Source organism: Pseudonaja textilis, chromosome 4 (assembly GCF_049901715.1).
Source record: "Pseudonaja textilis isolate UNSWEBS1 chromosome 4, rPseTex1.2, whole genome shotgun sequence".
Classification (NCBI taxonomy): Eukaryota; Metazoa; Chordata; class Lepidosauria; order Squamata; family Elapidae; genus Pseudonaja; species Pseudonaja textilis.
In genome coordinates, this window is record NC_141993.1 from 88,901,705 (window position 1) to 88,914,960 (window position 13,256).

General features: G+C 44.7%; 1 protein-coding gene across 1 annotated transcript in view; it reads right to left on the reverse strand.

The window, feature by feature from the left end:
* Positions 1–13,256, reverse strand: part of CHRNG (cholinergic receptor nicotinic gamma subunit) — a 49,344-nt gene that overhangs the window by 11,323 nt on the left and 24,765 nt on the right. Inside the window, exons 5-8 of the mRNA XM_087933663.1 lie at positions 12,596–12,751; positions 11,822–11,919; positions 1,045–1,248; positions 377–491 (exon numbers count right to left, since the gene is read on the reverse strand). Of these exons, the coding sequence (XP_087789789.1) occupies positions 377–491; positions 1,045–1,248; positions 11,822–11,919; positions 12,596–12,751 (573 nt within the window). The remainder of the gene's footprint in view (positions 1–376; positions 492–1,044; positions 1,249–11,821; positions 11,920–12,595; positions 12,752–13,256) is intronic.

Below are 13,256 nucleotides of genomic sequence, written 5' to 3' on the forward strand. Positions count from 1 at the left end.
CTATTTATCTATTTATCTATCTATCTATCTATCTATCTATCTATCTATCTATCATCTATCTATCCTTTCTATCATCTATCTGTCATCTATCTATCTATCTATCTATCTATCTATCTATCTATCTATCCATCTATCTATCATCTATCTATCCTTTCTATCATCTATCTGTCATCTATCTATCTATCTATCTATCTATCTATCTATCTATCTATCTATCTATCTATCCTTTCTATCTGTCATCTATCTATCTTTTCTCTCTCTCTTCCCCCCCTCCGTCCCTCCGTCCCTCCCTCCTTCTCTCTCTCTCTCTCTCTTCTCTCTCTTTTTCACTGCCTGCCCCAGTATCCAAATTTTGCCCATTTTGCCAGGCGCTCACTTTCCGATGAGAGGCACCGCCTGAGATGTTTCCGGCACCTTTTTTGCAATCAGGAAAAGGAAGACGGTCTGGGCTAAGAGGACCTGGATGGAGACTGTGCACTTCTGCCCACCGGCTGCAGGAATAACAGAAAGCGTTGGTTCTTGTGAGAAGGAAGGGAAGAGGGGAAGAGGGGAGGTGAACACAGGAAGGCGGAAGAGGAGAGGAGGAAGGGGAAGGGGGAAGGGAAAAAGAAAAGGGAAGGGGAAAGGGAAAGGGAAGGGAAAGGGAAAGGAAAGGGAAGGAAAGGAAAAGGAAAAGGAAAGGAAAAGGAAAGGAAAAGGAAAGGAAAAAGGAAAGGAAAAGGAAAGGAGAAAGGAAACGGAAAAGGAAAGGAAAGGAAAAGGAAAGGAAAAGGAAAGGAAAAGGATTATACCATCCCAATATTCTGGTTCCCTGTTACTCTGAGTCAAAATATTTGGGAAGTTGGACCAGGGATCCTTTCCAATCTGATCTCTCTCTGCAACTGAACCCCAGTTCCTGCTGTCTCTGTTCCAATAATATATATATTTGTAACTTTTCCTCTGCTGCTGCATTAGGATCCCTGGGGCTCGACTGGAGGATCTCCAGGTTTCCCTCCCATTTGATGATCCTAAGGTCTTCTCCCACCAGGCCACCAGGGCGCTGACCTTTGGCCGGCAGGAAGTAGACCAGCAGGGCGACGGAGGAAATGAGCACGCAGGGGATGATGATGTTGACCACGTAGAACAGAGGCTTCCTCTGGATGATCAAGAAGAAGACAATTTGCTGGTAGCCGATGTCGCTCGGGGTGAAGTGCTCGGAGTTCACAACTTTCTTGGCCGGCCGGTGTTTGATCGCCCACTCTCCATTCTCTGCCGGAAGGATAATCGGATCAGCCATAGCATGTCTCACTCCCTGGAAGGTCTAGGACGACTCACCACAACCAACTCACCACAACCAACTCACCACAACCAACTCACTGCGTCCAACTCACTGTGGTGAACTCACTGAGTCCAACTCGCCGTGTCCAACTCACCGGAGCCAATTCACCACAGCCATCTTGCCATAGCCAGCTCACTATGTCCAACTCAAGGCGTCCAACTCGCCACAAGCATCTCACCATAGCCAATTCACTGGAGCCAACTCGCCATAGCAAACTCACTGTGTCCAACTCACCGCAGTCAACTCGCTGCAAGCATCTCACAGCAGCCCACTCACCGTGGTCAACTCGCTGAGTCCAACTTGCCATGTCCAACTCACCATAGCAAACTCACACGGTCAAGTCACTCAGTCCTACTCACTGCAGCCAACTCACTGAGTCCAACTCGCCATGTCCAACTCACCATGGTCAACTCACTCAGTCCTACTCAACGCAGCCAACTCACTGTGGTCAACTCACTGAGTCCAACTCACCATGTCAACTCACCATGCAACTCACCGCAGCCAATTCGCCATAGCAAACTCACTGCAGCCAACTCACCATGGTCAACTCACTGAGTCCTACTCACTGCAACCAACTCACCACAGTCAACTCACCATGTCCAACTCACCATGTCCAACTCACCGCAACCAACTCACCACAGCCAGCTCTCCACAGCCAACTCACCATGGCAAACTCATCGTGACCAATTTATTGCAGCCAGCTCTCCACAGCCAACTCGCTGCGGGACAAATGTTACTGGTAGTCCTTGACTTACGACCACAATCAAGCCTGAAATTTATGTTCTTAAGTGAGACATTTTTTAAAGTGAATTTTGTCCCATTTTGCGACCTTTCTTGCCTTGGTTGTTAGGCGAAACATTGCAGTTGATAAGTGGGTAGCGTGGCTGTTAAGTGAATCTGGCTTCCCTGTTAACTTCGCATGTCAAAAGGTCGCAAAAGGGGATCGCCTGACCTTCGGGCACAGCGACGGTCGTAAGTATGAGTCAGTTGCCAAACGTCTGAATTTTTATCACGGGGATGCCGCAAATGTCATAACTGCGAAAAACGGTCCTAAGTACCTTTTTTTTCTCAGTGCCGTCGTAACTCCGAACAGTCGCTAAATGAACTGTCGTAAGTCGAGGACTACCTGTGTGCTGCTATCAAAGAATGGGTGAGATAGAATCATTAAAGAAAGGATGCCAAAGGAGGAACAGAGATGGGAACGACAAAAATTAAAATGACGTTTTAATTATTTTAAATCAGGGCTCCCCAAACTTGGCCCCTTTGAGACCGGTGGACTTCAACTCCCAGAATTCCTCAGCCAGCTATCCTCAGCCAATCAGCTCTTCTGGCTGAGGAATTCTGGGAGTTGAAGTCCACCGGTCTCAAAGGGGCCAAGTGTGGGGAGCCCTGATTTAAAATCATTCAATGGTTGACTTGTCCTGCGGGGAGTTGTCCCCGTTCTGCCGCCTTGGCCAAGGCTCTCTTGCCTAATTCAGGGCCATGATGGGATACCTGGCCCTGAGCCCCGGTGGCAGAAAAAAAGTGAAATTTGGGGGTTCAATTAGAGGCCCCTGTGCAGGCAGCCCCCAAAATGAAGGGGGAAAAAATAAGGGGGAAAAAAATAGGAAAGAAGATAAACTGTTGGGGGAAAAAAAGCCACGGGACTTTATTTTAATATAGGACAACTGCAGCGTGATGACAGGTACTGTTAAGCGTTACCAAATGTGGCCGTAGAGTGGAGTCGACTAGCAGACTCTACACCTTGGTCCAGCCACTGGTGGGAAAAAATAAAGTCCCAAGCTGAAGCTTTGGACAGCGCCGGCTACAAAAACTGGCGGCTGAGTGGCTTTTTACTTAAACGCAAATAAAAGAGTTTTATCTGCTGCTGTCCTGGACTATCTAACAGGTACAGCTCCCTGCCTCTTATTCCTGTGGACCCATCCTAGCAGGTCCAGCTAATCCTCCTCCTCCTCCTCCTCCTCCTCCTCCTCCCTTTCTTCTGATGATGTTCCCTAATTGGGTCATGTAACACCTGCAAGAAAACCACCCAGCTCAGGGAGCACCAAGGACCCTACAGTTCTCCTCCTCCTCTTCCTCCTCCTCCTCCCCCCCCGCCACCCCGTAAATCCCACTCCCTTCTAGCACTGATGATGTTACCTAGTTGGGTTATGAAACGTCTGCAAGAAAACAACCAAGCCCAGGGAGCACCAAAGACCCCATAGATTTCCTCCTCCTCTTCCTCTTCCACCTCTTCCTCTTCCTCCTGCCTGCCTTCCCATAAACCCCATTTCTTTATAGCACTGATGATGTTACCTAGTTGGGTTATGAAATGTCTGCAAGAAAACAACCAAGCTCAGAGAGCATCAAAGACCCCATAGATTTCCTCCTCCTCTTCCTCCTCTTGCCTGCCTTCCCATAAACCCCATTTCTTTGTAGCACTGATGATGTTACCTAGTTGGGTTATGAAACATCTGCAAGAAAACCACCAAGCCCAGAGAGCACCAAGGACCCTTCATGTCAACTCTGAGCTACAAATAATTCTGCTTTATTGGTCTCCAAAATCTCCAGGTGTCTCTTGGGAGGGGGAACACAATCCCCCCCCCCCCAAAAAACCCTTTTCTTTTCTTTCCTTCTCTCAGCTGTCGTGCCACACCAGGCGTAATGTATGATTAGGCCGATGGTTTCCTCCACTGTCATTTTCCCTGCCTCCCGGCCCATGTCATCTGCCTCAGCGACAGCTTTTTAAACGGGGCGAAATGACAACGCTTTAATGAAAATAAAAGCCAGAAGACGCCGCTTGTGGTTTCAATGTGCTGTTAAAACATGACGGGGGTGGGGGTTGGCGCCAGCCTCTGCAGGGGTTCAGAATTGGAGGGGAGGGGGAGGGAGGCCCCCCGAGAAACCAGCCACAACGTCCCCGGCAGCTGCAGACAAGGGAAACCAAGTCCCTTGCTGCAGACTTATTAAGATGCAGCAAATTCACACGCGCAAAAAAAGAGGTGGTTGTCGATCCCTTTAACCAGCTGGGGTAAAGACCGAGCAGATGTTTTTAACATGGCATCTTGGCTGGCTGCAGAAAACGTGTGGTTGAAGAGAGACAGCTCCTCCAATCCAACAGGGCAGGGTTTTTACAAGGGTTGGGCTAGATAACGGAAGAACAGGGTTGGAAGGGAACTTGTAGGTCATCTAGTCCAACCCCCCCGCCCGAACAGGAGACCCGGCACCATTTCTGACAAATGGCAGCCCAGTGTCTTCTTTAAAGCTTCCAGTTATGAAACACCCACAACTTCTGAAGGCAACTTCTGTTCCATTGACTGAAAATGTCTCCTTATTTCTAGCTGGAATCTCTCCTTGATCTGGTTCCATCCATTGTTCCTTGTCCAGCCCTCAGGTGCCTTAGAAAATAGTTTCCCCCCTCCTCATCTCTGTGGCAGCCCCTCAAATATTGGAAGGCTGCTCTCCTGTCTCCCCTGGTCCTTCTCTTCCCTAGACTAGCCAGGCCCAGTTCCTGCAACCGTTCATCGTATGTTTTAGCCTCCAGTCCCCTCATCATCCTGGTTGCTCTTCTCTGTACTTTTTCTACAGTCTCAACATCTTTTTTTACATCTCTTCTTTGTGGAAAGCGCTGAGATATTGGAAGACTGCTATCTTGTCACCCCATCCTTCTTTTCCTTAAAATAGACATGTCTTCTGTCCATCCATGGTTTACTCAGATGTCTTTCTTTCTTTCTTTCTTTCTTTCTTTCTTTCTTTCTTTCTTTCTTTCTTTCTTTCTTTCTTTCTTTCTTTCTTCCCTTCCCTTCCCTTCCCTTCCTCCTTCCTTCCTTCCTTCCTTCCTTCCTTCCTTCCTTCCTTCCTTCTTTCTCTTCCTTTCTCTCTCCCTCTTTCCATTCTCTTTCTTTCTTTCTTTCTTTCTTTCTTTCTTTCTTTCTTTCTTTCTTTCTTTCTTTCCTTCCTTCCTTCCTTCCTTCCTTCCTTCCTTCCTTCCTTCCTTCCTTCTTTCTCTTTCCTTTCTCTCTCCCTCTTTCCATTCTCTTTCTTTCTTTCTTTCTTTCTTTCTTTCTTTCTTTCTTTCTTTCTTTCTTTCTTTCTTTCTTTCTTTCTTTCTTTCTTGTTTTGGAAAATAGCTTGACCCCCTCCTCTCTGTGGCAGCCCTCAGATATTGGAAGACTGTTATCATGTCTCCTCTGCTCCTTCTGTTCCCTAAACTAGCCAGGCCTGGTTCCTGCATCCGTTCTTCATATGTTTTAGCCTCCAGTCCCCTCATCATACTGGTTGCTCTTCTCTGCACTTTTTCTAGCGTCTCAACATCTTTTTTATGGTGTGCTGACCAAAACTGGATGCAGGACTCTAAGCGTGTTCTTTCTAAGGCTTTACAGAGTGGTATTAGTACCTCCCTTGATCTCGATTGTATCCTTCCATTAATGCAAATTATCATTGTATTGGCATTTAGATGGTCCCTCATGCATTCTATGATGCTGTAAAGGAGATTCAGGGGCTGGATTCAGAAGAAGCATTCCAGACTATCCTGCCAATATCTGGGAAGTGATAAAAGAGGCAGGGAAGACCCTTATTTTGGCCTTATTGATTAGAGGTGCTCCTTGACTTATTAGGGGACTGCAGGCTAAGACATATGAAGAACGGTTGCAGGAACCGGGTAGGTCTAGTCTAAAGAAAAGAAGGACCAGGGGAGACATGATAGCGGTCTTCCAATATTTGAGGGGCTGCCCCAAAGAAGAGGGAGGGGTCAACTTATTCTCCAAAGCCCCTGAAGGCAGGACAAGAAACAACGGATAGAAACTCATCAAGGAGAGAAGCAACCTGGAATTTAGCAGGAATTTCCTGACTGTTAGAACAGTAAATCAGTGGAACAGCTGGCCACCAGAAGTTGTTTGACTCCTCCAACACTGGAGGTTTTTCAGGACAACGACTTATCTCAAATGATATCGGGTCTCCTGCCTGAAAAGAGGGTTGGACTAGAAGACCTCAAGGGTCCCTTCCCACTCTGTTATTCTCCTATCCTCTTATGCTGTTACGGCCGCAAATCCGCCCAATATTTTCGTTGCTAAGCAAGAAAGTTGCTAAGTGAAGTTTGCCCCATTTTACAACGTTTCTTGCCCCAATCACTGCACTTGTGATTGATCTGATCATTTGGTTGTTAAGCGAATCTGGCTATCACCACCCTTTTGACTTTGCTTGTTGGAAGCTGGCTTGGATAAGTTACAAGAAGGTGATCCCATGTCCCTGAAACTCTGCAACTGTCATAAGTACAGGGCAGTTGCTAAAGATCTGGATTTGGAACACGTGGCCAAGGGGATGTTGCAACCGTCGTAAGTGTGAAAAATGGTCATAAGCCACTTTTTGCTGTTGTAACTTTGAACAGTCACTAAATGAACTTGTCGTGCCCCTGTTGGAGTCTGAAACTAAAGAGGAAGACAAATAGCTGACAGGGGGTGGGAGTGTGGCTCCGTTGGCTGTGGAAGAAACTGGGGAAGGGCAAAGACCGACTGAACAGAGCGGAGGAGAGGTAGAACAAGGGAGAGGGAGTTCGGAGGAAGACCCAGGCCCACCCCCTCTTCATCCTAGGGCACGCAGGGAGGAACGGAGAAGGGAGCAACGGGAGTTGCATGGCTTACGGGGGATGAAAGGGCCCTGAATCCCTTTATTAGCCACACCTGGGAATGAGAGTTTAAAAGAGATGCAAACTGTGTGCGGCAGCTGCTGGGAGCAAACATGAGTTTATCTTGTGTTGATTTTGCTTATCTGCGTTCCTGGAGTCTTTCCAACTGTGTTGAATTACGGCCGTTCCTTCACGTCTGAAATTCTTGCTCCTGCCCTGCCGAACTAATCATCTCATTTTGCCTTGATTGGACTCTTAGTTACAGTTTTTGTTGACCATGTTTTGGACTTGATTCTCTGCAGTCAAAGGCTGTTCCTGGGAGAGTTTTTCTCCAGCCGAGAAGGTAACCAGGACATTGGGGGAAAAGTTGGAGCTAATAAAGGGACTCCTACGGATTATCTGACTGTGTGGCCTTTGTGCCAGGCCTCGCGTCATCACACAAACAGTCACTAAATGCTTGGTTATAAGTCGAGGACTACTTGCATATAGAGGCTTCTGGCTCAGTAGATCACAGCCAATTCTGGATAATGTTTATTGAGTTATTTTATTTGCCTGGGGAAGGATTTGTCGGAGGCCAGGAAGCCGTAGTTAGAAGAGAATAAGGAGCAAGTAAATGGTTCAAAATTGGGGAAAGAGTGCGTTAAGGGCTATATCCGTCACTTGATTTATTTAATTTCTGTATAATGAAATCGAAATGCTATTTAATTTATTGATTTCTAACAAGAAATGAGATGCCCACTAGACTGGGAGAAAAATGGAATTGAAAGGGCTGCGAGAAACATCCTCAAATACGCTGCGGATAACAAGGAAGAGAAGGATGACTTTAAAAAAAGAGAGAGAGACAATACAATAGCCCATCAGCTCCTCTATATTAAAAAAAAAAATACAATTATACTGCAGGTAATGAAACCCAGCACAAAGAGGCGGAGAGAAAAAAAATAGGAGTAGGAATAGGTTTTATCTTCCCAGCCTCAAAAATCCAGAGAGATTGGGCCAGCGTTGCTAAAATAATATAAGAAAAAACACACCTACTAGTTAGGAGAAAGACTTTTGAAAAATCTCAACGAATGATTAAAACGCAGAGATATTGAGTCCCTGACAAAGGGATGTATATTGGCACGATTCTGGTTCTTCCACCTGGGACATCTGGTGTTGAAAACTGGCCAATCAAAAAAGCTGAGCCTACCCTTGGGCATCTTCTTTGTACTTTTTAAGTTCCATTTTCGATTCATCCAAAAGTAACGCCATTGTAGAAATTTTTAAACAACCACCCGATTGATTTTAGTCATTCAAAAATAATAGCCAAAAATCCAAAAGTCACCAAGTAATCCAAATACACACAAGCTGTTTCTTTTTGCTGTTTCTTTTTTTTCCCCACTTTCTCTTCCTGGGGTTACTATTTAGTTGCAAAGTTTCAGTTAAAATGTATCTTTTAGAAGTCTTTTTGAAATTTTACTTTAAATTCTTTGAAAGTCCAGGCAGTCTCCTCCCTCTTCCAGATCCTGCCCTTATTCTTTTTCTCTCCCTTCCTGCATATAGAAGAAAAAGTTTTTAATGTCCAGAAATCTTTATTGTCCCTTTGGCATTTAGTTATATTTTCAGCTTAATTGCCTATTGATGCCAAAGCGGATTTTTCCAATTTCTTATTCTTAATTGTCAATATAAGGAAGGAGAGAGAAGAAAAAAAAAAGTCAAATCTTTCCCTTTTCACTTTCTTTCGCTGCTTCCGACTCTTCTTTAGGAGCGATGTTGTTTCTTGTAAAATTTAAATTCCAGGGTACCTTAGTTATTGCTTTTTCAACTTAGCCCGGTCAGCCAAAACTTTCACTTCTTATCTTCCTCCCGCACTTTCTTTTCTGCTTGAGTTCTTCTTTGAGGCGGCCATTTCTGACCGCCGCTCCTACCACCTTTGGGAAAGGGAGTAATGGCCAGCTGAGGAGGAGAGATGAGGCTCTCCTCAACCCTGCTGGCAGTCTCCCCCTTCTTCACCACCTCTATGGGGTGGCTTAGCCCGAAGCCAGCCAGCTAAGGGCACTCCAGCGGCGAGCCCAGGCAGAAACCGCGCACAATCGTGGATTCCTGTCTGTCACCGAAGCCATTCAAACCGGAAGGTTTGGCTTTGTTTTTCAATTTCTAGAAATGGAGATTTGGAACTATGAGAAACAACAGGAAAAGACTGCAGAACAAGAAGATTGGGACAAAGAAGAAACCATATTTAATGAACAAGTAACTCTATGTGGGGAAGAAAAAGGAAAGGGGGGAAGAGGATGGAGAATTTCAGACTTAAAAAAACAACCAAAGAAAAGAAAAATAATTCGAAAAATAAGTATAATACTGGAAAGCAACAGAAAGGGGGAATACAGAAGAGGGAAATAGAGGTAGAGAGACAAAGGGGTAAAAAGGGGAGAGAGAAGAAGAGAGAGAGGAAGGAAAGGAAAAGAAGTTACAAAGGTGTGGAGCAAGATATAAAGAAACAGGACCTATTTAGAGATAATGGGTGAAAATCTAACTAAAAGGGGGATTCTGTAAAGGTACATGAGATTGTGTTGTTATATTTGAAATAGAAATAACTTTAGAAAATTGGAAACAACATATGATTAGAATGAGGGATAGAATGGTTAGTGTAATTTAGTGAAATGTTTGTGAATAAAGTAAATGAAATAAAATAAATGAGAAAATTGAATTAGGAAGGAATGGAAACACTTTAATTAGTCAATGTTTTGTAAAATATAAGTGAAGAGGGGGGGAAATTGATTATGGAAAGTTTATAATTGTTCCCATAGAAATATGATATTTAATTGAAAAATAATGTGAAAAATGTTAAGACTGTAATGAATATTAATATTAGTGATAGAATTGAATGGGAATGGAATGTTGTTTTAATTATATACATTTATAATTTTTTCTTTTCTTTTTTTTTAAAGAATACTGTGTGTAGTTTAAGAATGTACCAAGCAGAATCCAAATGGAAGTTATGTATTATATTGAGTGTTATAACTTTAAGGGAAAGATATAAAGGTGTCATATCCCAATCAGTAACTACAGGAGAAATTTTGTTTAATGAGATAAGATAATAGACAATTGAAACAGGACAGAAAAAAAAAATATAATGATTTGAATTGAGATGAAATAAATACAATAAAATTGAGGAAATTAAAAGAGGTGAGAAGCCATGTAGAAAATGTAAAATTGTAATAAGATATGGAATAGAATATAAAAATGAGCATGAACCTGAATTTGTGTCTGTACGAAGAAATGTAACCCGGGATTATGCTGCTTTCAAAAAAGATGTTTTAATTTCTTTTCTTTTTGTGAAAACTCAAATAAAATTTACAAAAAAAAAAAAAGGCTGAACCTAGGAGAGCCGCGATGAACAGCTCCTAAGTCTTTTGGACCACCAGAAGATCAACTAATTCAGGACTAGAGTAGATAAGGAGATGCTAACGGAAACTCAAGGAATGCTTCAATGTTTTGGACCCCTTGCAAAAAAAAAACACTAAAGGGGAATTTGATAGAGCAGAAGAAGAGAAGAACCAAGTGGGAAAGGACCCGGGAAGAGTTCTAGTCCAGGGGTCACCAACCTTTTGGACTTCAGGGACCACCAAACTCATAATTTTAAATCCCAGGGACCACTAACTGGTTCTGTGGGTGTGGCCTAATTTGTGGATGTGGCTTAGTGGTCATGTGACTGTCTGGGCATGGCTTGTGTGTAAATATTATAAATATTTATATAAATATTGATTTTTTTATTAAAAAAGAACAACTTTTACCCAAAATCAGGCAAAGTAGGCGGGCAGATTGAGTTGCTCACAGAATCACAGATTCATTCAGAGATCTATCTATCTGCCATCGGCTAGCTCAGCCTGTCACATAAAATTTGCTTGCAAGAGAACTGTTAAAATTTGCTAGCAAACAAACTAACAAAATTAACTCACAACGCAGCATGCATATAAATATGGAATTTTTTTTATTAAAAAAGAACAACTTTTACCCAAAATCAGGCAAAGCAGGCAGGCAGTTTGAGTTGCCCACAGAATCATTCAGAGATCTATCTATCTGCCATCAGCTAGCTCAGTCTCTCAAATTTGCTTGCCGTGAGTCTGCACTGAACAATAGAACCTTCAGTCCTAAGAGAGGTTCGGCTGCACTTAAAAGCAGAGCCGAAGATCTAAAAGACTAGCTAGAAAGCAAGAAATCCAACCATTTCCTGCTTCCTAGCTAATCTAAATCTCCCGGCACAGCAGAACAGCTGATGGTTGGAAAAAGGAAAAATAGCAGTTTAGCAGGCAAGTTTGCCGGGTAAGGAGTGAGTGGGCGGGGAGGGTTCCCGTGGGCCATGTGAGCTTGTGTTTCTGCACAGCCTGGATTAATTGCTTTGGGGAGGTTGCTCTGGGGGTGAGATTTCTCTGCGGCCCACCAACACGTACACCCAATATAAGCCTTACCCCCAAAATAAGCCCTAATTAAGATCCCATGCACTCCGGAGTGCACGGGTAAAAATTAAGCTAGGGTGGGAATGTGGGGGGATGGAGTTGCCCTACTACTTATCTTTGGACAGCGGTAGCCAGGCTTCACACATACCGACACCTTCCTTGCTGGGCCATTTCTGCAGCTGGCAAGGCTGGCAAGGCTTTCCTGAAGGCCTCTGTGGCTGAAAATCGATCCAGAGCTCTGTTATCGGCTGCAGAGGCCTTCAGGAAAGCCTTGCCGGCTGCAGAAGAAGTTCCTGAAGGCCTCTGACACGGAAAAGGAGGCCAGGGACGACGCGCGCAAGTGAGGTGAGTCAGTGGATGACATCCTCCGAAAATAAGACCTGGTGCCTTTTTTGGTGGCAAAAAAAAAAAAAAGACAGGGTCTTATTTTCACGGAAACATGGAAGCAAGATCCTCCCGCCTACTTACCTGTAAAAGCTTCGGTTTCGATAAAAATCCATTCGATTGTTTTTCCCTCTTCGATGGTCAACAAGAGGTTGATTTCAAGGGCATTGTAAGTCTGAGACCTGGGCAAGGAGAAGACACACAACTAGGATCAGTTCATGGCATTGGTGCTGCAGTAGTAAGGTTGTAATCTCCTCCTCCAACTCCTCCACTTCTAACTCTTCCTCCTCTTCCTCTTCCAACTCTTCTTCATCCTCCAACTCCTCCACCTCCAACCCCTCCTTCTCCACCTCTAACTCCTCCAACTCTAACTCTTCCTCCTTTTCCTCCTCTTCCTCCTCCAACCCCTCCACCTCTTCCTCCAACTCTTCTTCCTCTAACTCCTCCTCCTCCTCTTCCTCCAGCTCCAACTCCTCCATATCTAACTCTTCCTCCTCCAACTCTTCTTCCTCCTCCAACTCCTCCTCCTCCAACTCCTCTTCCTCCTCCAATTCCTCCACCTCCAACTCTTCCACCTCCACCACCCCCATCACCTACCCCAGCCCTTCTTCCTCCTCTCCTCTCTATGATCTGGACCACTCAACCAATGACAAGATTGAAAGGGATGATCTGAAAGTCTCACCAGGTTTGAAAGTCCCACCAAATGTAGCCATGTTTTAAGGGCTGTGCTTTAATCCAGAGACCTTCACCCAAAGCCACCAAGAAGATCTTGAAGGCAACTCAGATGAGGCCTTCCTTCTCCATCCTACTCCTCCCTTCCTCCCCGTCCTACCACAAAGGGAGCACCAAAGGACTCACTGGAACACCATGGAGCAATTTTGCCAATCGAAGGGGAAGTAGGTGACGACAATGGAGCAGACGCTCCGATAAATAGCTGGAGGCAACCAAGTGATGCTCCCATCAGGAGACACCAAAGCATTGGCATACAAGGCCACATCAAAGACCCCATCGATGCTGCAAGAAAGAAGGATGGAAAGAGATCAGAAATGAAGGGGTCCTTGGGTCTCTCTGAGCTTGGCTTGTTTCCTTACAGACGTTTCATGACCCAACTACAGGGTTGGGTTTCTACCAGTTCGCATCTATTCGGCAGAACCGGTTGTTAACATTCTAAGCAGTTCTGAGAACCGGTTCTTAGAAGAAATTACTGGGCTAATCCTGTAAGAAAGGCAGGAAGGAAACATTCTGGTGTTGTTTACAGAAACTGCCTCTCCGTTAACCCTTATTACATTCTTGGCAGGACTAGACTTCCTGTCTCTGGAACCTCTTTGGAGGTTTTTTCCCCTCCTTTGCTGGTACTTTGCTTGTGTGGAGTGACCATTCAAAGTTACAATGGCACTGAAAAAAAGTGACTTATGACCATTTTTCACACTTACAACTGTTGCAGCATCCTCACAGTCATGAGAGGCCAGGCGAGGAGGTGTGTGCCTCGATGTGAGTGATGTTGAGTTGGCCACGCCCA